General features: G+C 47.6%; 1 protein-coding gene across 1 annotated transcript in view; it reads left to right on the plus strand.

Annotated features, from left to right (window-relative positions):
* BSN (bassoon presynaptic cytomatrix protein) overlaps window positions 1-25,891 on the plus strand; it is a gene marked incomplete at its 5' end in the record, with an annotated part of 91,754 nt that overhangs the window by 21,907 nt on the left and 43,956 nt on the right. The window contains one exon of the mRNA XM_082060003.1: window positions 2,397-2,796. Within this exon, the coding sequence (XP_081916129.1) occupies window positions 2,397-2,796 (400 nt within the window). The remainder of the gene's footprint in view (window positions 1-2,396; window positions 2,797-25,891) is intronic.

Below are 25,891 nucleotides of genomic sequence, written 5' to 3' on the forward strand. Positions count from 1 at the left end.
TGGTGCAAGTGAGAGACAGCCTAGCCCGTGTCATGGGGCAGCTGAGGCATCTCGGATAATTATAAAATGAATAAACGCGTTAAAAAAGAGTGAAACTGCTGCTGGGAGCGGGATGGAGATGGTGCACGGCGTTCCTTTGCACCTGAAAAGGTGAAGGAAGGCAGGAAGAAGCTCCATCCTGGGCTGGAAAAATTCACTCTTTGTATAAGAAAGGTACTTAAGCCAGGCTGCTAGTACAACTGATACCAGCTGTAAAAATAAGTGATAGCTACTAATATACTACTGAACACTTCTGCTGCAGGTAGCTGCTCTATGTTTTTTCCATTTTTCACTGAGCTGGAAAGTGAAACTGGGGTTTCATGCTATTTCTGTGGTCAGACCTGGTCAGAATTCCTACTTGGCAGTAAACATTTTTTATTGGTATCAAATAGGAAAAAAATAAATTGAATTTTGAAATTTGCAGTGGAACAGCCATTCTTCTATTCCAAACAACAGTTATTTGACCATATATACATGAATTTCTTCAAATAATGTTATTTCAATGTTACATAATACACCATTAGGATAGTGTGTTTGCTAGAACATGAATACCGTTTCCATAAGAATTAAATTTAAGGAGAGAAAGTGCATTTTGCTTTCCGACAGTACTTTCTCCCGCTGTCTAGGACTGTGCTCTCCCATCTGCACGAGCTACGATGCCGCACGTTTTACGGGGCAGCAGCTTTGCAGCCCTCTGCATCCAGGGGCAAATCCCGATTCCAGCTCAGGGGTGTCAGTGCCCACGATGGGGGAGCAGCACGTGCAAACAGCCCCGGTTGCAGGTGTCTGGCTGCAGGGCCAGGTGCAGTTTGCTCTTTAGTCTGGAACAGATCGGTTACTCCCTTATTGCTTTGCTTTATTATTATTGTGCGATGCCTCCTTCGGAGAAGTGGGTTTCAATTTGCAGCTGAACAGTATTCCCAAAGTGCTATTTTAATATTTATTTTCGTCTGGCTTACTATTACTGTGGCAACATGCACTTTGAATTTCATTAGTTTTATGCATTTACGTTCCCTTTTTAAACCTTCGTAAGGTCAGACCCTGCTTGGGTAAATCAACAATTTATTAAATTTGAGATTCTGAGTAATTTTTTCCTTAAACAGCTGTAGATCACAGGTAATGGGGGCATTAGGGCTTCTGCCTTTTTGAGAAATATTTGTGGGCCTTTCTGATAAACAGGTGCACCAGATTATTCTGTAATTAGATAAACATCTTGCGTGGCAGATCCGTTCTCCTGCACTCACGGTCTGTCAGCAGCACGTCGTGGGGTACCTGCGCTGCAGTACTGCGGGGGGTGGGCCGGGCAGGATCTCGTGCTCTGCAGCACAAGAACTCAAAGCTCTGGCAGCCGTGGCTGCTCCAGAGCTCCCTGGAGCACTCGACCCTCTCCTTGAGCGCTGGGGGGGCCGGGATCACATGCTGCAGGGTGCTGAGCATCCCACACGGGCTCCAGGACGGCTGCTGAGCAGCAGCAGGTGCAATGCCAACCCCAGGGGTCCTCCTTCTGCAGAGCTGAGGTTTCACAGGCAGGTTTCGTAGCCTCATCCTGGTGACCTGACGCATCCCAGCTGGTTTTCTGCCCAGTGAAGATTCGCATCACCCAGAAGAGTGTTCAGCTGGGGCCAGCCACCCCACACAAGCCCCTGTTCCCCACAGTTCTCCTTTTAGTAATGATTCCTAAAGCAAACCTGATGTCCTCTCTCTTAATTTCCCACTGCTGTGGCCTCCGGGAAACCAGCCCTCAGTTGCTTTCACCTGTGACTCGCTCAGGGGCAGCTTGACAGTCGGAAAGTATAAGTAGTTGTGCTGCCTCCTTTGAGAGGGCTCCTCCTTCAGCAGACAGGGCTCCTTGCTGCCTTTTTGTTTCACAGCAACTCATAAAAGGAGGTGATAAGAAGACGGTTTAGCACACGTGGGCTGTCTCCCTGCAGAAAGGGCCCTACAGCCTGCAGCCCAGGGTTGCTGCTGCCTCTTGGAGTGCTGGTTTGTACTGGAGAAGTGCTGACGGGGAGCCCATGGCTGGCAGGACACTGGGCTGCTCCAGACTCCTCATTCACGTTTTCTGTATGACTTTCTGACTAAAGTTCAACTCGGAAAATGCTGAATAATTCAATTACATCTCTGCTGCTGGCTTATATAAGAGGAAGCTGAAATTGTGCCTTGTTTCATAAGGTAAAGTGTATCTTTCTGCTGATCTGAACAGCTTTTCTGGTTTGCAGCGTGGCTTTACTGTGTCTCCTTGGCTAAGCTGGGGCTTCAGGGGTGAAGAGGGACCTTAACATACTTTCTGCATTGACTGGTGTCATTTGAATGTACTAAATCTGGCTTATTCTGTATATTTTTTTATGGTGTTTCAGCACGCTAAGGAGACCAGAGCAGCTGGATCAGGCTGGGGCCCAGCGGTCACCATCCCCCTCCCTCGCCCAGACTGCACCCAGCACCCAGAGCCCCAGGGAGATGAGGGGCCGGGGCCAGCCTGGAGCGGCGGCAGAGGGACCACGAAGGATGCTGCAGGTGGACAGCAGGAGCCAGGGCTCGGGAAGGTCTCCCTCGGTGTCACCGGACCGGGGCAGCACCCCTACCTCTCCCTACTCGCTACCGCAGATCGCCCCCCTCCCCAGCAGCACGCTCTGCCCCATCTGCAAGACGACAGAGCTCACCTCCTCCCCTGGCCAGCCCAACTTCAACGCCTGCACCCAGTGTCACAGCAAGGTCTGCAACCAGTGTGGCTTCAACCCCAACCCGCACCTCACCCAGGTAACGCCTCCTCTTCCTCAAGCAGCCTTCCTGGACGGTTCGGGTCGGTGGTGGGGTGACCACCACCAAGGTTTATAGGGAGTGGTTGTTGCTTTCTCCAAGCACAGAAGTTGCACCTTTGCCCTTGGCAGCTGCATTGGCCAAGAGCAAGGGCTCTTCTGGTTAATCATGGGATAATTGTGATAATGTGAGCTATAATGAAGTGAGAGAAGTAAATTAGTTAAAGGGAAATGGTAGACCACCAGAGAGGTTTAGTCTCTGTTGCTGGGACCCCAGGATGCTTGGCTGAGGTGACTTCTACATACACAAAACTGCTGTGATGTTGAAGGACTAAACAACATGAGGGGAGCAGAGGGGTTGCTGGCAACTCTGAGGTGTTGAGCATCTTAAACCTGACTCATCCCAGGGGATGATGTTTTGGTGGCAGATGAATTTCAGACAGCACTGGGCTTGGTGGCAGGAGAACTGTGAGGATCTGTGTGTGAGATGGTGGCTCACCGGGGAGCGATTCGCACTGTGCGGGGTGTGTGATGTGGATGGGCTGGGCTCCTGGGGGCGGATCTGGCAGTGAGGAGGGTGCTGGGGCTGGCTGGGGTGCAGGGCTCCCCGTGCCCATCTGTCAGGTCTGAGACTTCCACGCAGGGTGGGAAGGGACACGGATGCTGCTTTTGTACCTTAGTAAAGAGCTACTTACCTCTGCAAAGATCAGCATAAAGTATCAGATCTTAATAAAGGGCCCTGAGGTGGGAATTTGGGCTCCTGCAAGGAAATGCTATGGGTCGCTTTTCTGTTTCACTTTTTAATTGATTTGCTAAACGTTTATTTTGTTGGCCAAGCCTTACATTGAAAGTTGACCAACTACTCTGAATAGTAGCAGTTAAACAGCAAATAAACAAACAAAAATGCACCAGTTGCTCAGGTTCTGGTCAGTTGGGACCTGTCTCCTCTGCCTGCGGTGTCCCCTGCCCCGAGTCTCTCTTGCAGATACCTACATTAAAATGTGTGTGTGCACAGAGTCTCTGCTTTGCATCTCTAGGTGTTCTCTTTGTATCTCTAGGCATATATGTGCTCTGAAATGTGATTGACTGCGGAGCATTTTTAAACATTAAATCAAAAAAATTGAAACTGGGATGAAAGAGATATGTTGTGGTTTTTTTTTTTTTTTTCTGAGCTTAATATACATTTCAACACCCAGCACCCTTATGACTTGTAAGTAGGTCACTGAGGGAGGTGGGGATGAGAACAGTTGTCCAAGATCGCTGTTTGCAGCGTGTTGGCAGCCGGTGTGACGGGCGGGCTGGGGAGCAGCGGGGGTTGCTGCCGCCATGAGGTGTGACTGGCTTTCCTCAGCAAAATCCCGGTGCTGCTTCTCTAGAGCTCTGTGAAAAGGCGTCTGCAGCAGCCTGGTGGGGCTAAAAAGGGTTCATGGGAGGCAGCTTGGAGGTTGGTCACTTTCTTGGTGGTAGGATCCAGGTTGGGAAGGACCTCCAGAGGTCCCCTAGTCCAGCTCAAAGCAGAGATCAGGTGTGGGAGCTCTGGGCTTTCTCCTCTTGGTTCTCAAACTGCCAAGGATGGACCTACTTGGTCCCACCTGCTCCACTGCTTGTCCATCCTCATCCATCCAGTCTGGTCCCTCAAACCCATGGTGTGCTGCAGGGTGGCTGCACAGTGTTGCCAAAGGGGTGGTTTGTGGGGTTATATTTTCCATTTGCATTTTCTTATGAATATATTTTCATGTGAATAGTTGATATTTCTACTTTTGCACTGCAGTAGATACAGACTCGTAACTTCTCTTTCTGCTTTCAAGGCTTTCTAGCAGGGTTAAATCACAAAAAAAAAAATCACGTTTTCTAAGAAAACCAAACCCAAGAAAACCAAAATTGTGTTTTACTTGGTACCTCCTCTCCTGGGCAGTCTGTGGGACTGCCAGAGACCGCATGTGTGGTGAGGTGTGAGCTCCGGTACTTGTCTGGCATAACACAGCCATGTGCATTGACTTCCAATACCCTTTTGGGAGCCCGGGGTTTATATAAGCTTGATGCTTCTGATACATGTATGTACTTTTAATATATATATTATAGAATAGCTTTTAAAATAAACAATTTTTATATATCTAAATAAAATAAGAACAGGCTTAGTGTATGAGCTGTAGTTCATCACGCTCCATCCTGCCACTTACAAGTAGCAAAAGCAGATTTTTCCGAGGAGGGTTAACCGTACTCCCTAACAAAACACCCTGACTTGATAATTAGGTGATACCTTCTGCTCAGAAGCATATATATTCCTTTGAAAAATTATTTATCTTTGTCTTATATTTATTTTATTCTTTTTCATGTGGGTTTGATGATCATTTTATCTTAAAGGCAAGTAATGAATTTCTATCATGACAAAGCATTTAGCCTCTATGGCATCTTGAGTAGATCGCTTGTTGAGAGGAAAAGAAAAAAAGAAACTTTTTTTTTTTTTACTTGCTGTCTTTTTATTCCTTTGAGCACCAGCTCATTCTTGTTTCACAAGACTGGGCAAACAGAAGTTCCTGTCTGATGTCGGCGTCACTCAATATTTTACATGTAGATAATCATATTCTTCTCTCTGTTCATCTCCACGCTCTGAAATAACCACTGTCATCGTTTTCAATTTGGTCGTGTGCTGGCAGGCCGGTTTTCTCGTTCATTCACTTATTCCTGAAGGTCAGTGCTCTTGCCATAGATGGTTATTTTAAGCAAGAGGAAATGTGCAGCAGGGAGCTGTAATGGCACCATTAAAGACAAGAAGTTATGAAATAGCATGGTAAAATCTAACAGTTCGCTTATGCTCCTATGCAGGAAATGGGATTTTTGAATGGAGATGTGTTATTTTAAATGCAAAACTGCAGCCTTAACGTTCTAGTAGGATTTTTAATTTCTCATTAAAACTTTTTTTCTAGTTTTCATCTGTGTTGTCTTTGAGGGGTTTTTTGGGCAGCTTGTTCTGCAGGACCGTACCAGCAATTCTGTCATCTCCTCTGGGGGGAAAATAGCTCAGTTTCAAGCCAGTACAATAGGTTTAGAAAATCCTCTTTTTGTACATCTTTCACTTTGTAATGCTGCTCCTGTGGCTTTCGCCTGACTGATCCTGCAGCATGTTCATCTGATTGGATTTGCTGTGTTTGGTATCACAAGGAGCAACCTGCAGGCAGCCTTTCTGTTCTTGGCGGATTTGAAGTGCCACTGCACATGGCTAATGTGAGAAATTAATTTCTTCTTCAGTGTCCTCTTAAAATTTTGGGGGCTTCTTTTAATTCGTTTCCTCCCCATCCTAAGTGCTAAACCTAAAAAATTTAGAACTTGGTTTTGATTTTGATCAAGAGCACTGGTACAGCATTAGAATATGTGCTTTAGTTAGTGCTGAAATGAAACTCAAAGTGTCTGGCTGCCTATAGGTTTGCTTGGAACTGTCTGGGGGTTATATAAAAACCTTTGCATTCTTCCTTACCTTTTTGTTGTGCTTTTTTTCAATTTGAAATTGTGTTCATCAGATGCAGTTTCATAAGTAGTCAGACGCATGCAATAGAGATTTTTTCCCCCCACAACCCTGAATAAAAGGAGCATATTTATACAAAATTACTTTCTTTTTGAAGTCCCTGCTTTTGTCCCCAAGCCATTTTGAATGTATTTGCTATATTTATGAATGTATGAAGTGGTAATACTTGTTAAACTTCATTTCTGGTCCATGTTTTTAGCTCTTCTTAGGGCGACTGAGGACATTATTTGTACTTTCTTGCATTATGAATATCGCGTAATATGAAAAGATTAAATATTTTAAATATCTGATAATAAATCTGTTGTCTACGAGCTCTGTGCCATGTGAGATCATCACCAACATTTGATCAGACCTTCAGCAAGTGAAACGTAAAAAGTCTCAGGAAAGATTAAAAACTTGCTGGTTGGTTTCCCAACAGCTGTCAGGGTGGTTTGTCAGGAGAGGAAAAAGATCTCTTGGCAGCTCTTCAGTTATCTGTAGCAGGAGGATATATCCACTAAAGGAATCTCAAGTTTTTAGGTAAATTCTTAAATTTTATAAATGGAAAATAGGCCATCAGCTGAGGAGACGAGAGTGAAGTAGTATGAATGAACAGTATGGGGCCATATTTGTCCTCTCGTAATGTAACAGTAGATAGTTTTCTGCTCAATACTGTAAGAAAATCCAGGTAAAGTGGAACGAAGGAGTTCAGGGCAGCCGAGGGGTGACCGGTGCTCAGCAGAGCATCTGCGGGAGGAGCAGGGCAGGGGTGGCCTCTGTCCAAGCCTTCTCCAGCCCATCTCCACCAGCATCGCCTCATTCTGTTAGCAAATGACTTTAAAAAAAGACTGGATGTCCTGGGAATTGTGGAGTTGTTCGTATGCTGCTTTTCCCGAGAGCCCATTTCTCATGTGGTTCATTGTTTCAGTTTTATTTCTTGCAGTGTGTTAGTGTCCGATTTTCAGTAAAACCTGCTATTTCTGTGAATTAACAGCCCAGTCTGAAGTATTTATGCCTCAGGAGGCTTTGGCTTGACGAGTGACCGCTGGTTCAGTGGCCCCACGAGCAAAGGGCTGTGCTTAGGGGTGCCAGAGGGGTTGTTAGTTCTACATTAAAACCATGGCCATTATTAATACAGTAAATCTCCAGTCTTCTTCTTTCATCCCTCACCTCCTGCCTGTTGTTCACTGAACATCCAAACGTTTACAGGTTTCTGATGTCTTCTGTGTAAGTGAGGGCAAAATCCCTGTTGACATGAGCTGTTTCACCCCAGGTCTAATCGGTGCCAAAACAGTTTTGGGGGGAGTTGCTGGGCTCAGCTCCCTGTGGTCTGGGTAGCCCTGAAGTCATTGGAGCACGACTGTAATTTATGTTTCTGTAATTTATGTGGCTCAAAGCCATGTTTTACAGTATGTTGTGTGCTGACAGGCTGCCCTGTTGTTCCTGGGTGCTGATGTGGTGGTTTCTGGGACTCTGTGTCCAGCAAGCTCGGGGGCCATCAAGGGTGAGCATGGTGTGAAAAAGGGTGAATATACTGCTTGCCAATAGATAATTAAACATGATTTTTATGAGACATTTAATCTTCCCTGCCTTTTTAAACAACTAAAGCAGTCCTTCTCCTCCCTGGCTCTTCACTGAGAAGCTGTGGGGTGATGCTGGTGTGGTGTCTCCTAAATTTCCAAGGTTTCTCTGGATGCAGCAGCTCCAAGGTTGGTTTAGTGCTTTGCAGCGGGTCTGACGGCAGAGGAGGAGCCATGAAATTACATTTACGTGGTCTCTTCTCTTGCTGAATGGCAAACCTAACAAGGTTTCCTCCTGCCCTTGGGACCTCGTTGGCTATTCATTTTCCTGGCCGTGAAGCAACCTCCAGCCTCAGCTCCTGGCAGACGTGCAGCATCACATCTCAAAGACGTGTCATCGTGCTTGTGCAGAAATGCAAGGCTATGTTTAGATATTGTAGTTCCCTCTCCCCTTAAAGAATGAGTGCTGGATCTCAAAAAGCAGATCCTATAGTGGGATAATTTTTAACAATAAGTGTTTCTCTGGTCTGGCATCCCCTGTGGATTTTTCCCCCCAGGTGTCATGCTTGTGGTGGCTGTGCAAGACGAGCGGGTAGCTGGGGAGGTAGGGCTGTGGGGCTGGCTCTGTAAGCAGCGGTTCTCTCTGCTGTGCAGCTTTCAGCAGGTTCGGGAGCATGTATTTTCCTCCTGTGATCAAGTCAAAACCCAGGACGCCTCTGGGCAGGCAGGATTAGTGTGCTGCCGTGGTGTTAGACAGCTCTTTGCGTCTGTGTGTGCCAATGTTGCACCCTGCATCCATCAAGACCCCGGAGCTGCTGAGTCAAGTTGCCCATTTCAGGATGATTTGTCTTTCGAGATCATCCTTCTTCATGATATAGCTATAAAAATAAATCTGTTGTTAGCGTTACGTTGCAGATCCGGGAGAAATTTTCCATTGGATCAGGCTGCGCAATGGGAGAGAAACGCAAGTTTTATTCCAGTTCACGGTTTGTTTTTAGCAGAGCTTCAGCCAGCAGTGACCTGCATGCGCAGCGTGTGATGCTGTTCGCAGGAGCTCAGCACAGCTGCTGATTTATCATGAGGATGCTGCGACTGGGGCTGCCTCTGCCCTGCGCAGCGCCCTCGGCGCAGGGACGCTTGTCCCGGGCTGTGACCATGGGGCAGCTCCTGTCCCCAGGTTTGGGGCTGGCATGCAGCAGGGGCTGCCCAGGACCAGTGCTTCAGCAGGGGTGTGCCTGCCTGGAGCAGCCTTCCTGCTCCCTTCGAGAGCACCTTGTGCTGTGAGCATGCTGGAAAAGATAGGTGCTAAAAATATGCTTTTTGTGATTGCAGTGGATATTCTGTATATTTTTATGATGAGAAAATATTGATAGGAACCGATGTATCGCCGTGGGCCAACAGATTGCATGTCTGTATGTGTATTTCCTGCATTTTAGCCTTTCCTCACCATTACTCTTTGCCTTTTAATATCCTTATCCCTATACTGTGTATCCCAGCCCTTGTTTCATCCTGTGTCTGCAGGGAAGGATACTTCTACTTTCTCTTGGGTGGACTGTTTATTTCTGCTCTATCTTTTTTCAATAGTATGATTAGCACTGAATAAAGCATCTAATATGAAGCTAGAGAGTAGTATACTTGCTGAGGCTTTCTACATATAAGTGGCTTGCTTGCCTTTTCAGCCCCCTACTACAGCCCAAGCAGGGGCTTCTCTCAGCCTTCTGCAGCGACATGAGACTTGTCTGTTGGACAGATCGCAATTTAAGTTAGAGCCAACAACAACAAAAAAAAGCTTGTGAGTAATTCTGGCTGTTCCTCCCGGTATGCCGCCTTTCTCTGCGCTCCGTGTGCATGATTCAAATAATGCAAAATTCACTTGCGGAAAATGTCAAAAAAATATCCTGGCTAAACAGTTCCCGGTGACTGACAGGGCTGGTGTTGCTCATGGTGGCTCCCTGTGCTGACGGATGGCTCCGATGAGCCGCGGCAGCAGGGACCTGACTGTGGGGACGCATTAGCGTCCACAGTGACGTCTTAAATTGTTCGGAAGGGATGTGAGAGTGTGGCTTCCCACACACCAGAGTGATGCTGTGGTGGAGAGGGGTGAAAAAAACAACTGCAAGTAAGGATGAATGCTCCTGAGGGATGGGAAGCCGCCTGCTTTCTTCTTGGCATCTTCTGTCACTTGATAAATACCATGACCAGTGAGCTGCACACAGAGCCACCACCGCCCTGTGCTGTCCTCCCTTTGGTACATGGAGTGACAACAAGCTGTTTGCTTGGATGGGACATGCTTTTCCTCCAGCTCTCAGCTCGCCTATCACTATAATTAAAAAGAAAAGCAAGCCAAGGACAGGAAACTGCTGTCCAGCTCTCCAAAGCAGAGTGGGGTTCCAAGTCAGAGGCTCCCCGTGTTTTTGAAAGCTTGGCTGTGGCTGCTGCTTGCTTTCTGTTCCCTCCTCTGGACGTCCCTGGGCAGAGGAATAAGATAATTTACAGCCTGTGGTGCTGGATGGAGCTATTCTGCTCATGTGGATGCTGCTCAAGGTTTTCCTACCTGTCGAGCACGTGAAATCTCGCACGTGATTAAGTGTCCTTCTGGATCCTGCTCACTGCATACAAAATATCCCAAAGCACAGCCGTTGTGCAGGGCTTTATAGTCCTCACTTTATGGTCCTGTTCGCAATGGGTGCCTGGTGGTAAAACGCTGCTTTTGGGGAGCGGTTGCGAGGAAACTTCAAGTGCTTTCAGTGCCTCAATGGGGATTGAATTAATTCCAGCTGAATTAATTCCTATTTACCATCTTGCTACAAGCAGCAGGGAGCAGGGTGGTTATAATGGGGGGCGTCAGATGCTCCCCTGTGGCAGAGCTCTGGAGCAGGAGGAGATGCCTTGGCTGGTAACGATGGATGAGGCTTGTCTGGTCCTTAAAGACAGCAGTGCTTCGCAGAGTTGCTGACATCTCAGCAGTGTGTCTTTTGGCCTGAATTTTATCCCATCACTGTTGCATGGCCTCCTATCACCAGAAACCCAACTTGCTTCTTCCTAACATGGCCATGGCCACGTTTAGGTACTGAGAGGGATTTACGTAGTGTGGCAGACTGAAAAGTATCAGATTTCTGAAAACAGCCCTGTGAATGCAGTAAGGTGTTTGTGGGACAGCAGTTTTTGCCTGCTGAGGTGTTCTTCACCACCTTAATTCCAGCTCATACAGCCTTGCTCCTGGACCTCACCCTCCTGTTGTACCCAGCGCCTCATCTCAGAGATGTAATATGGACCTGTGCTCCTGGAAAGCTCTTATCTGAGGGAGTGTGGAGCTAATTGGACTGTGAAATCGAGTTATTTTAACTCTGATTGAAATGCTGTTTTATCTGGGCTGTGTAGCTTTTTATCATGAACAGCTGAAGGGTGGGATGTTTCAGTTCTGGAGTCTGTTCGTGGTGTGAATAGGCTGTGCTGTTGGCTTGGTGTCCTGCCCCAGGTGACATCAAAGCCAAGGGGCTGGAATGGCTCAACAGGGAAAGATGTGGTCTGAGTGTGGAGCAGACTATGTGGCAGGTCTGTGGGTTTAAAGGTTTGTCAAAATGAGTTAAGGCATAGATATAACATGGACATAACATGACACTAAAAGAGCTGAAAGTCAGTTTTGAAGACTGAAGGGCCAGTGTGTCCTTCCCTTGCCCCTTGCCCACTTTGCCCACCTCCTGCATCTTAACTGAGCCTCAACTGCTTGTGCAGCAGCCCTGCTGCCCAGCCATGGCTCACAAACCCCTTCAAGATGGGAAGAAGACTTAACAATGACTTTTTGCTCCCTCCCCACCTGCTCTGTCACCCCCTGGCTGTGTCTGAGCCATGGGGTTATACTGGCCAGACCCTTGAGCTGGAGAGGCCCGAGCTGTGGGCAGGACAGACATGTCTGTCAGTCCTGTAGAGAAGTTTTGGTGCCCACCTACCCCCAGCCACCCTCTCGCCATTCTAATGAGCATGGTACAGTATTCCTGTTAGATGGAAACAGAAGCACAACCGCTCGGGCTCGTACGTTTGGCAAAGCCTAGATTATTCTGAATCATCCCACATCCTTATCAGAGCGCTGCAGACGGCGCTTGCATCAGTCACAGCGCAGGCTGGCCGCATCGGTGGCAGCACTCGGCCCGTTTTAATTGCCACAAGCTAGCAGCTATTTGAACCCCTGTCCCCAAAGAGCAAAAGAGCTTGTCACTGCGCGTAACTCAGCAAGAAGCGCAGGCTCAGCAAGTGTTCCCTAATAAACACCCGATAAGGATGCAAATGTATAGGGGCACGTGTATAGTGCAGCAACCAGCTGGATGTGCCAGAGTGGGGACACTGCTGGGCTTGGCTCCAGGGTTGGGAACTCCCCTTGGGATTTTAGTTTAAGGGTTTTTTTGCCTCTCTTAATTGTAAAATACGCCACTGCCTGGAGACACAGGCAAGGGGTGAGCTGCAGGGTTGAGCTGCTGTAAGGGAAGCTGGAAAGTCCATGTCCCTGCAGCTCCTCGGGTGAGTTTTTCCTCCAAAACCAGCTTCATGGTGGTGCTGGGTGAGGCATTTGTTCTGCTCAGCCCTTCTTGTGCTGTCAGACGTTCTGCATGTTCTTTCTTCCCTGGGAGACAACCCATGTTTCTCCTGATCAGCCGAAAGGCACTGCTGCTCCTTCCCACTGTGGACAGACTATGATGCCTGGTAGATAAAATACCAGGTCTAGTGGAAAGGTCTGGCTAAAAAATAGTGGTCTGTGCTAAAATTACCCCGAGGACAAGTTGAATTACCTGAATTTCTGGATTCCTCAGGAACAATGAGCATGCTTATTGTGGGGAGAGGCTTGTGCTTGGGCACATGTGCCTCCCTTTTGCCTGCAATGGGCAGTGTGTACTCTACATATTGTGAAACCTTTTAAGCTTTGAGAAGCAAATACCCTTGGTGTTTGGCGGAGCACACTGTGCTAATGCAGGACCAGTGGTGCTGGGGCAGAGGAGGGGTCCATCCCTAAAGGTGAAGCACAGTTAGTTTATGAGTTCTCATACCCAGACATGCTGCTTTCATCTGGTCTTGAGCAACCTGCCCAAAGGACTTTAGTCAGACTAGGACATGAATCCTGATGCTTGGGGTTTTTTTTTTTTGTTTGTTTGGTTTTTGGTGTGGTTTTCTTTCTGTGTGTGTGTGTCTTTCCTCTGAGTCCCAAGTCAATACTGAGATGTGGGGCCAGCCCAGCTGATGCCCTGAAATTTGTTTTTACAAACTCTACCTTATGTTCTGACCTGCCATATTAATTTTCCAAATGATATGATTGTGGCTTTCAAATTGGAGAGCGCTTTGAGAAACATCACCAAGCAGGCACGCTGCTGCTGCCATCTGTCTTTGAGCTGCTTCTGAGATCCCATTACTAGCTCTCAGCAGACGATCGTTATTGCTTTATTGAATTAAGAAGAAAAAAAGCCAAGTGACTTCTGAAATTTTGTTTTCCGTAACTAATTCCAGGTGCTGAATTCTCGTTGACACCTAGGGGATGTGTTGAAATAATGCCTTATGCAGATCTTGGTTGTAAAGTTTTCACGGGTCTGCCAAGAAAAGCCCCATGATCTGATAGTTTGAAGAATGTATTATCTGGAGGGCTTCAAGCAGCCCCATGACCCCTGCATGAAGTAGTCTCAGAGCTGTGCCATCCCAACCAAGAGCCAACATTTGGCGCTATATTACTCTATGTAAAAAGTGAAGGCTTCATTGCCCTCCTGATGGGTTTGGCTAGCTCAGGCTGTTGTTCCAAGTCCCCCATCTTCTCCAGCTGACCACTTTTCCCGTGTCCCCCTGGGAAGTGCAGGTCCTAGTACAGCAAGGCCCTCTCCCTGGGTGAGTAGGTTGCTGTTCACCAACGAGCAGCATCCCCCAAGGTGCTGTTGTCCATGTACCATGTGCCATTTTACAACCCAACACCTGCTGCACACTGTGGTTCAGACCCGCTGCTTCTCCTCCTTCCACAGAGTGCCTGGAGCCAGCCCAGGCTTGGGGGTTCACACCAACAGATGAGTCTGTGGGCAGGTAAAAGCTTATGGGAAGGTGGTATTTATTCAGATGCAAAATGTTTCCTCCTCCTGATGCACAGGTCCTGCTGCTTCCCTCTTGCCAGCCAATCCATCCCTTTTCTGCCCAATTTAAGGCAGTTTGGGCCTGATTGCTCACGGTCAGCGCAGCTCCCACTGCTCAGCTGGAGGTTTTGCTGCACAGCACTCGAAAATCAGGAGCAAGACCTCCTGATTGCACTGGAGTCTCCTGGGTTTGAAGCTGGGGCAGAGTGACAGGATTTATTGTTTCTCTCCAAAAGCAGTTTCTAATTGACATTGGAGCAAATCAAAGAGGGGGTGAAATCAGCTTGAACTGCGTGGTTTTCTCCTCCGTGGTGTTCTGTCTGTGGGGATGGACATGCTGCGGTGCCGGTCCCCCGGACCAGCGTGCTCTGTGGCGGCAGCATTGGCGGACAGGACCCAGCGTGGAGGTGCTGGAGGCGTTTGGCACCTGCAGACAATGTATTGAGCTGTAGGGCTCGAGTAAGAAATGCTTTTATAGAAACTGTGTGCCTTCTCAAAAATATCCTGCCAGAGGCATAGGGTGGCTGCCTGGAGGTAGCTCTGTCACAGCTGTGATGCTTTAATCGAAAATACACTATTTACAAGTAAGAGAAGCTTTTTTTTTTCTTTGCCTGACAAGTTAGTTTGAGATTTCATTAAACACTGGCCCGTTCCTGCAGACAGAGTTGTCACCTGTGATGGTGTGGACGGATGCCCTCGTCAAGGAGCTCTTAAATACTTTGTTCAAATGGACTACCTGATTTATTCCTGTGGTATTTATTGCTTGGGTTGCATGCACCAGTGTCTGATACATCTCCATCTCTCTTGCCATCTTCTCTTTGCAGCCACCGGTGCAAGAGACATTTCTGTAGCTAATTGCTGTCTCGGCAAGGGCGACACTCCCTGTGTACTATGGGGTACGACAGCCAGCTGTGTGGGCAATAAGGGGCTAAAGGCAACCTTAAAATAGCAGTTGGCAGTGGCGTGTTTGCACAAAAAGGGTTCTTGTCAGAGAATTCTTGCATGGTGGGCCTTGTGGGGTTGTGGTTTTTTTTTTTTTTTTTTTGGTAGGGGCTTTTGTGTTGACTCAAAGCTGCTGTCATTTGGAGATATTTCAAAGAAAAGCTAAGCAGCTCAACAATGTAGAGGAATAATTTGCTTCTGCAGTATTTTTTGTATTAACTGAGCAATTTCTATCTGAAATTTTTTCTCTTCTGTAATGGTTTCTAGTTTTGCAACCAAGGACTCAGCCCCTTGTTTGAGCAGAATGAAACCAGCTTTCATGGTGACCTTGCCCAAGACTTGAAATTGGGCTGAGAGGTCCTGGGCCAGTTGCTCTATGATGACCCTTTGGACCCCATCAGGAGGGCTCTCCTGATTGGGTATCTTCAGATTTTGGCTCGGGTGATGATAGTAAGAGGCAGCCTTGCTGACAGCAGGACCCCTTCTGATGATGTCTTTCTGGGTCCACCAGTTTAGATCTCTGTGGCAATAATGACTTCAGATCAGCAAGCAAAAAATCCTGATTTTAATCTTACTTTGTATTTGTCCATGTTAGTAATTTTTTTTGAAGACACGTTGATTGCTGTTGTAGACTGGCTTGCAATTAAGTGTCCCCTGCTTAGAGGTTACATAATGGCTATAAAAACTCCATTAACAGTGGTACAGCTTTACAGTTGTCTGTTCAAATTCTAATTGTTTACAGATTTTTGTGTTGGAATTGATGTTTTACTTAGTAGATGATGACTTCAAGCTGAGTCCAGGTGTGTTGGGATGGGGATAGGAATTCCAACACAGAAAGATTCAGATTGGATATTAGGAAAAATTTCTTCACTGAAAGGATTGAACAGGCTGCCCAGGGAGGTGGTGGAGTCACCACCCCTGGAGGGGTTTAAAAGACATGTAGATTGTGGCACTTAGGGACATGATTTAGTGCCAGCATTAGGTTAACAGTTGGACTCGATCTTGAGGGTCTCTTCCAACCAAAATGATTCTATTATTCTAAAGCCTATTCTAATCTACTAAAATAGGTATTAATAGCTGGTAACTGAACAGACTGTTTCTGGTGTTCATAGCCCACATTTGTAGGACCATTTCAGGCTGCCTGAGCAGCTCCTAAAAATGCACAGAAACTGTACCTGGAAATGCAGAAAACCATTATTTGTGTCTAAAAGACATGGAGCCCCAAGGGGAGATCAAGACCAAGAGTCATGCAGCATGAAGGTGGTGGCTGGCCACCTCTAAGAGACAGTTTACGCATTGTGGCCTTGATGCTGGGACATGCTTGCCTGGGCACAGGCTGGTTTTAATGGACAAAATTGCTGCTGTTCAGTGTTTGTGTTCTGTAGAATGGCAGGTAACGCATTTGGACTGCAAGGAAGATTGAGGTTAATATTTTGGGAACATTTTCTAGTCGTTAGGGTGGTTAAGCCAAAGCCCCTTCCCCCTTTTGCTGCCCAGCCTGTAAATCCACAACTGGTGGGAAGTTTTAAAGACCAAATTAGACAAACACCTGCCAGCAGCCACGCAGGCTGGTTTGGTCCTGCCTGGGGGCAAGGGCAGAGCCAAAGCCTTCCAGAGGCCCTTGCGGCTCGCTCTTCTTGCTGCTGCTGAACACCAGGGTGAAATCCCGAAGCCTTTAATGTGGGTATGTCGGAACAAAGCAGTGGCATAAATAAAAATCAGATGCAGGAGCATCTACTGGAAAGAGCAGGGCAGGGAAGGGCAGCATTAGGTGCCCAGGCTGGAGGGAACCCACCCAGTGCCTCTCATCTGCATCTCTGAGAGTCATAAAGATGCTTAAAGTTTATTTTATGGCACTGAGCCCCGTGAGAAAGAATTCTGTGTGTGTTTGGGGTTGCTGGAGGTGGTTCCTGCCCATCGATGTGTGGTTGGTACAACAGGTTTCCCAGAGCAGTGCTTGGTGCTGTGGTTCGTTACCCCTCGGCATGGGAAGGGGCTGCCTGGGATGGCTTTGTTGTGGGTTTAGGATTAACCCTCCTTCTGGACACCTTCCGGGTCCCTTTCCTACCCCAGTGTGGTGAGTCCTGGCTGGACGGGACTTTCCATCCCACCACAATGCTCCTTCCCTTGCCGTGCTGGCCCTGCAGACCTCCATCCTCAGTGCCCTGTGTCCTGCTGGGCTTCGCTGCGGCTCTTAAACTCCATCGTGATGACTTGATGGGATTCCTGGGGAATCCAGTGCAGTCAGCTCCTGAGGAGGGACACCCAGCAACGTGTCTCAGGATTGTGGCATCTGCTCACTTCTCCTTTGCTGCAGCCATAGATTGGTGTTTCATAGATTGTGTGGCTAGCTGGATTATAAATTATTCATGGGAGGGAACTTATCGTGTTTATCTGGAATAATTGGGCAATTAAATCTGCTTAGGTATGTAAAAAGATTGTGCAATGGCTTGTCTATATTCAGGCCTTAAATTCTACAAGAGCATTTATTACATATTTAATCCAGAATTAAAAAAAAAAAAAGACAGAAAATACATTCTGCTTGGATGCATTGATCCACTCCAATGTGTTCATTTGCAGAAGTTGTTCATTCCAGTGGCTTCACTCATAAATACATATTGGACCAGGATAAATGAGACCAAACTTGGCTCCTTCAGTCTGGAGAAAACATGAAGCTATTACACCTGGCCTGTGACTGTCTCTGAAAATACTGAGAGTTATTTATGTTAGCACCAGGATTGTCTTTATTGTTTGAAAACTTCTGTCCTAGCTGTTTTCTACTGGGTCAGAGGATTGTGATCCTCTATACCCTGACTGCTGCTGTGCCATACTCTGATGTTGGTGCTGCCACAGAAATGCAAAGTTTGGGGCATAAAGGGACCTTTGGATATTCCAGGCTGTTTAGTTGAGTCCCTGAGCTGCAGCTGGTATCTCTTATAGCTGTAATTGTCTGGGAGGGTTCCCAAAGGAGCCAGAAAGTCATGGGCCAGGCTGCATCGGGGCCCTCTTGTAACTGAATAAATGTGGTGCCATGCAGTAAATGAATGATGATTTTATTCTGTGTTGCTGATAGGAAACTGGGCTGCTTTTCAATTAATCTGTTACAAGTCTATTTATCAAAAGCAGTCTATGCTTTTTATAGCATTATAGCTTTGAATTGCATCTCTGCTGTATGCGGTGGCCACTTTGCACCCAGAGAAACCCCACGGCCTCATGTATTTCTCTGCCTTGAGCAGGAGGTAGTGGTGAATGGAAAGTTTTGAGCTCCCCTGCTCCCTCCCAGGCTTCTATTTTAGTCCTACAGAAGACAATAAGTGAGCAGGACCGGAGGCTCCTGTTACTTGGGACGTCTGTCCTTCGGCAGCAGCAAAAGGCAAAGCGAGGCATCCGGCTGTCCTTGCCCGAGAGGGCTCCTGGGGATGTCCCACGTCACGGAGCAGGAGGGACCTGGGGCTGCACTTAAAGCACATTGGCATGCAAAGCTCGAGAGGTTAAAACCTTTGGGGAGCTCTTTGGTCCCCCTGATGAAGCCCAAGGGACAGCACCCTGAGCGTGTGCAGCCGTCCAAGCCTTTCATGTGCCTCTGCGGCCGGGGAACAAAGACTGTCTAAACAGGAGCTAGTCAGGCAGCAAATTGCACAAGAAACCTTCCCTAATGAACTGGAAGGACTTGTCCCTTCGCCTGGGGCGGCAGCGCTGCTTAGCTAGGCACTGCCTAGCTTTGGCGAGGGGGACCCGCTCTCCGGGGGGGCAGAGGAGCAGCACTGGGTCTGTCACTGGAGAGGTTTCCTCCTGCCCATCCATTTCCCTCTGCCAGCACGGGCGAGCGGTGAAGGAGGGGATCCTTGTGCTTCCCGAGGAGCTGACAGCTCGATTGGCACCGTGGCCATGCAGGATGCCATGGGGGAATCGCTGTCCCAGGGGTGACGGCAGACCAAGGTTAGTGGCAAAGCTCTGCAGCGTGCAGTTATTTTCTTGGAACATTTGCTGCATCTCTGTCGGTGGCTGCATGGTGTGGGTAAAGATCATCCCAATAGTGGGGTGCAGGAGCTGGAGGCTGCCTTGAAAACCCAGAGCATCTGCAGAGCCTCGGGTGGGTTAATGCCTCCTGACACGCTTTGGGGAGAGGAGATGACCTGCTCCAGCAGCCTGTGGTTAGTTGGGGGAGTGCTAACTAGAGAGAAGGAAACTGGTTAAGAAGTGACTAATAGGATGAAATGGCACTGTCTTATTCCACAGCTCGATTCTCTGAACAAACATGGTTTCCCATCTGTTGTTTGCGGTGAAAGGAGATGAGTTTGGGGGTTGGTTCTTCTCGCTCGCCAGCAAACGAGCAAGTTGATTATTTTCTGGCAAGAGTTAGCAGGATGATTACTGATGGCTTCGGTGGTTTCCCCTCCTGGGCAGAGTGCTAAGGGCTAGATTCTATTTGTATTGAGATGTTTGAAGATAAAGATGAGCATAAGGTGGCCTTTCTCAGAAGTGCCTCATTGACCAGTTCCCTTGTCAATTAAGTGCCAAATCCTCCTAATTGCACAGTCCCTCCGGAGCCCTGGGTTGTCCTCGAACTGTGCTTTAGATTTGGACCAGGAAGCTTCAGCCCACGCTCACAGCGTGTTTGCATCCGCCTCCTCTCCACCTGGGTGCAGGCATCAATTTTGGTGATGTCTTGACGAGCAGCATGGCCACGGACAGCTCCTGCACCCTGAGCTGCTCCTGCTCCTATGGAGGTGCCTTGGGAGATGATGTCTGTTCTCTGATCAGACCCTGGCCGTGCACCACATTGCAGCTTCCACAGGATACTGTGCAGGCTTTTCCTTGCATCTCCACGCCGGCTTTGTGCTGATCCCAACCACTGCGGCTGCTTTTCCTGCCCCCAGCACTTTCCTGTGTTGCTACAGGAGAAAACAGCAGTGGTTCTGCTTTAAAAAACAACCCAAACACTTCAGAATAAGGCATATATTTGCTGTACGCTCCACCAACTGGTCTGAGATGGTGTGGGAAGCCTTCTCCAGGTGGTACTCTTCCAGGATCTGCTGAGCTCTCCCTGCTCTCCTGCAACCGTTCCCAGCTCCCGCCGCGGTTGCTGTTCCCTCTGTTCTCTAGCTGGGGGCTGCCTTCTGGCACCGCCTCTGCTCTTGGATCGGGATGTGGCTTTAATTGCGGGGTACGTGTCTGTGGCAGATTTCAGCGTGACGATGTGAAAGGCAAGATGCACCCCCCGGAGAGCTCCTCAGGAGCAGATCTGGGAGGCACGGAGGGGAAGGGATGTTTCGCTGACTGGCTGATTTCACGAGATGATGGTTCTTTGTCTGAGTGGTTGAAGGCGCCTAAGGACACTGGCAGGCAGGTCATGGGCAGCTCTGCGGAGAGGCCAGGCTGCTGCACGGCTCCTCCAGGGTAAGCCAGTCGCACCCATTAATGAAACCCTTCTTCATCCAGTCAGCCTCTTGGCACGGAGCCTCTCTATGAGCTGATTAACGCAGTACTTCGGTTACTCAACTACAGCTTTGGGTATTTTTGTACTCGTTTAGTTCAGTCTGTACTGGTGGCTGCAAAAGGCAGAGGAGGGAGCTGTGACCATGGCCTTGGGGTGCATCTGCTGGGGGTTGACTTCATGAGGGGTGGCTCTGGGGCAGACCCCCTCTCGGAGTCAAAGAGTTCCTGCTGAGGGTTTGCTGTCTTGCTCTTCCCAAATGTGTTTTCTTCCAAGATCTCCAGTTTTGCAGAATATGAAATATGCATTTTAGGCAACTTGGAGGAAACCCACACTCCTTTTCTCTTCTGATTTCCCGTGAACTTGTCTTCTGTTTTTTCAGCTTGCTGTGCACCCTGTTTTCTCATGCCAGAGGAGGAGGATGGGTTGTATCTTCTGCTGAACAAAGCTCATTTGCTCTGTTCTGTTCAAAGTGGTCTACCTAGGATGAGATTGACCATGCTTGACTTGAGATGACCTGGGACCTGTTTTTCCCAGCCCAAAATAATCACCAAAACCAAGTCAGATGAACTGTTCTCCTGAAGTGCTGAATGACCTCCATATGTGAGGCAGGGTCTCATAGCTGGCAAGGTGGGATGGCTTTGACTGCCGTGAGGTGTTGTAAATGGGCAGAGCTGATGAAGAACCATTCAGTCTAAAGTCTTAAAAATGATTATCTAGTGCTCTCCTGTTCTTTTCAGTTTTTTTATTTTCATGTAGTAGGATAACATCCTGGGTGGCCTCCAAATGGCCCAAAATAACCAACCCTCAGCAAAACCAAAATTATTCTTCCTTATAATCCTAATTGTTGGCTTGAAGAGACCTCACACGCTCAGTTAAGAAGTCTTTCTGCTTACAGCTCATTTTAAAGTTTTTCCTGTCTACTGCGAAGGCTGAACTCTATACTTAGCTTACTTTGAGAGCTGTATTGTCTTACCTCAGGAGAACAAAACAGCCTGCACATTACCAGCACTCCCTTGCATCTCCTGGTAACAAATCCAGGGGACGGACTGTTTCCACATATTTCCTAAAATAGGTGGCGTTAGAATAACTTCAGAAGCCTTCTAAGCTCAAGCTGTCTCTGTTGTTTCAGATCATTTTTATCTGGGTGCTTTTCATGGTGGTTTTCTCAAGGGGTCGATAAGCTGCGGTGCACAGGGATGCTTTTTGTCCCCGCCACACGCCCGTGCAAACCCCTGCTCTCTGCAGAGAGTCAGGATCTGACCCGCCATGCATGTGCCCGCCTGTAATTCTTCTCGCTGCTTAGAGGGATTTCACAGGAATGCTCTGGAGTGTTGCAGGGGGCTGTGGTGGGAAGGGGGAGGCTGGTGGTACTGGTTGCATTGGGTACAGTGTACGGGCCTGGGGCAGCTCGGGTCTTGAGTGCCGGCATACCATGTGTCAGTAAAGACAGGATGATCCAAACACCCTATAGATGAAAAGCCTGCAAGCTTTACCTCCCTGAGTCTTCTGCTGAGCCCAACAGCATGTGTATAATTTGCTTTAATGGTTAGAAACATCTGCTGTTAAAAGTGATGCTTAATATATTTGGCTTCCATTTCCAGTCATTAGTTCTTTTTATGCCTTTTTCTGCCTAATTAAGAACCTTTTAGTACCTGATATTGTTTCCCCGAATCGTAATCAAGTCACTTCTTAATCTTCTCTTTGATAAACGAAGAAGATCAACCCAGTTAATTCTCTCATTTCAGACATTTTTCTGCATCCCTAGCATCACTCTTACAGATCCGGTCTATATCTCCCACAGTGTTTTACTAATCTCCTTAAAATGCCAGTGTGGAACCGTGGAGGGGTCTGGAAGGAGTCCCTGGGCGCTGGAAGGAGGGGGCTGAGCCACCTCCTCACTCCCACCTCCAGCTCCGGAGCGAGCGCAGCTTTGCCAGGCAGCAGAGACTCGTCTTCATCGGTACTCATCATTTTACCGAAATCTGCCGTGTGTGAGTGGTGTTAGCCACAGTGAGATACTGAAGTTGTGGTGAATCCTCGTTGTCTTCCAGCTCAGACAGGTAACTAGTCTGAAATCCATTTAGCATATTCACTATTCATATTTTATAGTGTGCGCTTTTTTTTTTTGTCAGCATGTCATGCGTTACTAGGTCAAAACACCTTTCCGACATCAAGGATATTGCTTCTGTGCATTACTAATATCAAATGTGCAGAGAATAAAATCAGGTTTGCTTGGTGTGACCTATTTTCCCTAAAACCACGTTAACTGGCGTGTATGCGTGCCCTTCAGTTCTCTGCTGCCAGAATCCAGCGCTGTCTTTCTGTTTTGGACAGATGTCTGGCTCTGCCCTTCAGGCCGTACCTCTGCCTTCTTGGCTATAGAAGCAGAAGACTTCAAGTCTTCTAAAATTTCCTCTTAAAAATGAACATCAGCATGCAGCAGTTTTCTTAGCTTTCTTGGATCTCTTGGATGCAAAATTGCTCAGATCTGCCAAATTTAAATATCTTCTGGTGCTGGTAGATGTTGCTGAATGTTCTTCTCAATTGCTAATAAGTTGGAAATGCTTCATCCTCGTAATGAGTGTTATCCTGCTTCTTCCCAACTGTTCGATGACAGTAATTACAGCACATTCACCATATCTGTCTCATTAACAGCTTCACCATCTCCACCCAGCGATGGACCCATGTCCTTTCTAGGGTGGCCTTTGTCCCAAATGCCCTCAATCGATCCTTCTTACTGCTTCTGAGAAACTTCTTCCTGAAGTTCCTTTGTTTTTCGTGTGGGTTTAAGCATTTTGAGCCTCCTTGGTTGACATCGGTTTGCTGAGCTCTGTTTTTTGAATTTATATTTCTGATGGTGCCTTCTGGTTTGCACAGCAGCCACCTTCACTTTTAGCCAGTCTCATTTGCTCTTCATTGAGGCACCAGTTTGGTTTCAGACTTATTGTCCACGTCCCCATTTTTTTTGTATTTTTCAGTATTTCCTCCAGTCAGATTCCCAGGGCTGAAGGCAATTAGCATGCTCGAGCAGCCAGTCTCAGGGTATTAAAGAGAACGCAGCTTTACCCCAGCATTCCCACAAGGTGAGCTGGAACTAGAATTTTCAATAATCAGGGTTTTTTCTCTTCTTACTGATGGACATTTCATTTTGCTAGTTACCCAGACTGTTAGCTGTGCTGAGAAAAACAAATTATTCTTTTCCCATTCTTGCCCCTATTTCTGTTCTGTTTTCTGAGCATTTTCCCGCTGTATGGTGAATCTGCAGGCAAGCAGAGGAGCATTTAGAGGATGGTGACACAAGCCAACTGAATAGTCCTCTGTTTCCTGTATTTCTGCGTCTTATTTTCCCAGTTCTCCACCAAATAAAAACTTTCAGGGGTTGGATTAGTAAAGATTTATGCCCAGGCTTTTCCATCCTCCTTTCTCTTTCCTGGGGGAAGGATCTTTGGCAGGATGACTTGACCCCTCCTCTTTACTGTGTTCCCTCCAGGATCCTTTAAGTTGTCTTTGATCTGTGTAATCCACGCATTGTGTCATCAGTTGCATCAGCAGAGGCTGGTCAGGCAATTTGTGATAATCCCAACTATTAATAAATTTACATTTCAAATGCTTGCTTGGGTAGCAGCCCCGCTGTATTCCTTGCAGCTCTCTCCTGCTCCTCAGCACAGTCATTTCTCAGTTGTTCCTCAACAAGACACCAAGAGCAATTTGATGGTTTCCATCCCACCTGAAAGCCCTCTGGCTTTTTTCTGTCTCGGTCGCATAAGCCATGTTTATTGTGGAGAGTGAGAAACCTTCGATGACCACGTTGCTCTCCAGCCCCTGAGCTTGGGAAGATTCTGGTGGGCTTGTCCATGAGTTGTGTGCAGTTTCCATGGCCACAGCACCTGGGGCTGGTACCTCTGGGTGCCCAAGGAGCCGTTCTCCTGCAAAGCCAGAGCTGTTGAGTATTCACCAGCAGTGCCCACTTCTCGTTAAAGCTGGCAAACAGTCAGGGGTGATCAATTGAATTCCCTCAATATTTTGCTTGATTGCTTTAAAATTTATGCAGGAGAGTGGCAAAGTATTTTTCCCAGTCCAGAAAATAAGCTAAATCTTGTGCCAGGCTGCAATAAACACAGACTGCACAAAAACAGGAGTGTGGAGCGTGTTCTTTGCTACGTATATGGTGGTTGTGGTCCCCTAAAATCTAGATGGAAACAGCCCCCACGTGGGTCTTGGAATATCTCCTCTTCCCCTGATTTCTACCTCACTGGAGGGTCTTAAATTGTGGGTAAGGAGATTATACAGAGAAGGAAGATTTGTATTTCTTGAATACTGGGAACTTTGTGGGGAGAGGTAACCTGAATAGAAGGGATTGGTTCTCCCTTAATCGGAGCTGATGGGGACGGCAGGCAAAGCTGATGGGATTTTGGGAGACGCTCTCCTGAAATAGAATAGTGGGAAGAAATTCTAGGAGGTGTGAAAGCAAAAATAATGCAAGGAATTCTGTATGTCAGAAGACAGACAGCAAGACCATAACAAATTAAAAACTAAAGCATTATTTCAGGAGCTAAATATAACATGGCTCATTTGGAGCAGCTTGGAGAACCAACAATGTAATGCAAAATTTCTGGGAAAAAAATCAAGGCTGTTTTTCACTGGGCTCCGAGTGAAATACTGGAGCAGAGGCTGGTGGGGGATAGTGGTGTGGGAGCTCGGCACACACAGCAAAGGCTGAGAAAAAGACAGAGCTGATGCGCAACAAGGCTTGTGAGGTGATGGGAAGAACTTTGCTGGAGATGAAGGCAACATGGAGCTCTCTGCAACCTGGCGGGGCACACAGGGGCTGGGCAGGTGCCCTTTGGTTTTAATCCATCTTTCCTAGTTGATCTGAATTTCCTCTGTTTCAATGAGTTTATTATTTGATGGCTTTATGAGCATGCTCCTGGGGAGGAGACCTGTGCGGAGGGGTTCAGGGCACATCGGTCTCCCTTCCCGGCACTCACCATCCTGTCTCATCAGAGGAGCTGCCAAAACACCCAACTGCATCTCTGCCAACAGCTCCTGTGAGGCAAAAAAAGGTTAAAATGTGCCTGTGGTTGCAGTATAGGGGTAAAAACACAGCGGGCAGGTTATGAGTCAGTTGTGCAGAACCAAAAGGCCAGGCAGACCTGGAGACATGGGGCTGGGCAAGGAGACGGGGCAGTCGATGTCTCTGCGGTGGGATTATGTCGAGTCTCAGACGTGATCTGTAACACTGGGGTAAGGAAACAGCTCCAGCAATGAAAGGCAGGAAAATCTGCATCTCATGCAGCCCCAGGAGGGTGCAGGGGCTGGGAGCTGTTGGGTGCTCTGGGTCTGCTTGTCCTGGATGCTGCTCTGGTTTCTGGCATCGCTCTGGTTCTTTTTGCCACCTTAGTTGCTGGTCCTGGAGAAATCTTTTGCAGGCAGACCTGGCTGTCCTGCTGGCTGGGCTATATATTAATATTTGTACAGCTGCTGAGCATCCTGGGGATTCCTTGTATGGGAAGATACACAGCTTTCATACAGCCTCTTTAATTAACTTAATTCAGACATTAATATGTCACAGGTAACATCTCTCAAGGGAAGAA

This window comes from Streptopelia decaocto, assembly GCF_964273445.1.
Source record: "Streptopelia decaocto genome assembly, chromosome: 8".
NCBI lineage: Eukaryota > Metazoa > Chordata > Aves > Columbiformes > Columbidae > Streptopelia > Streptopelia decaocto.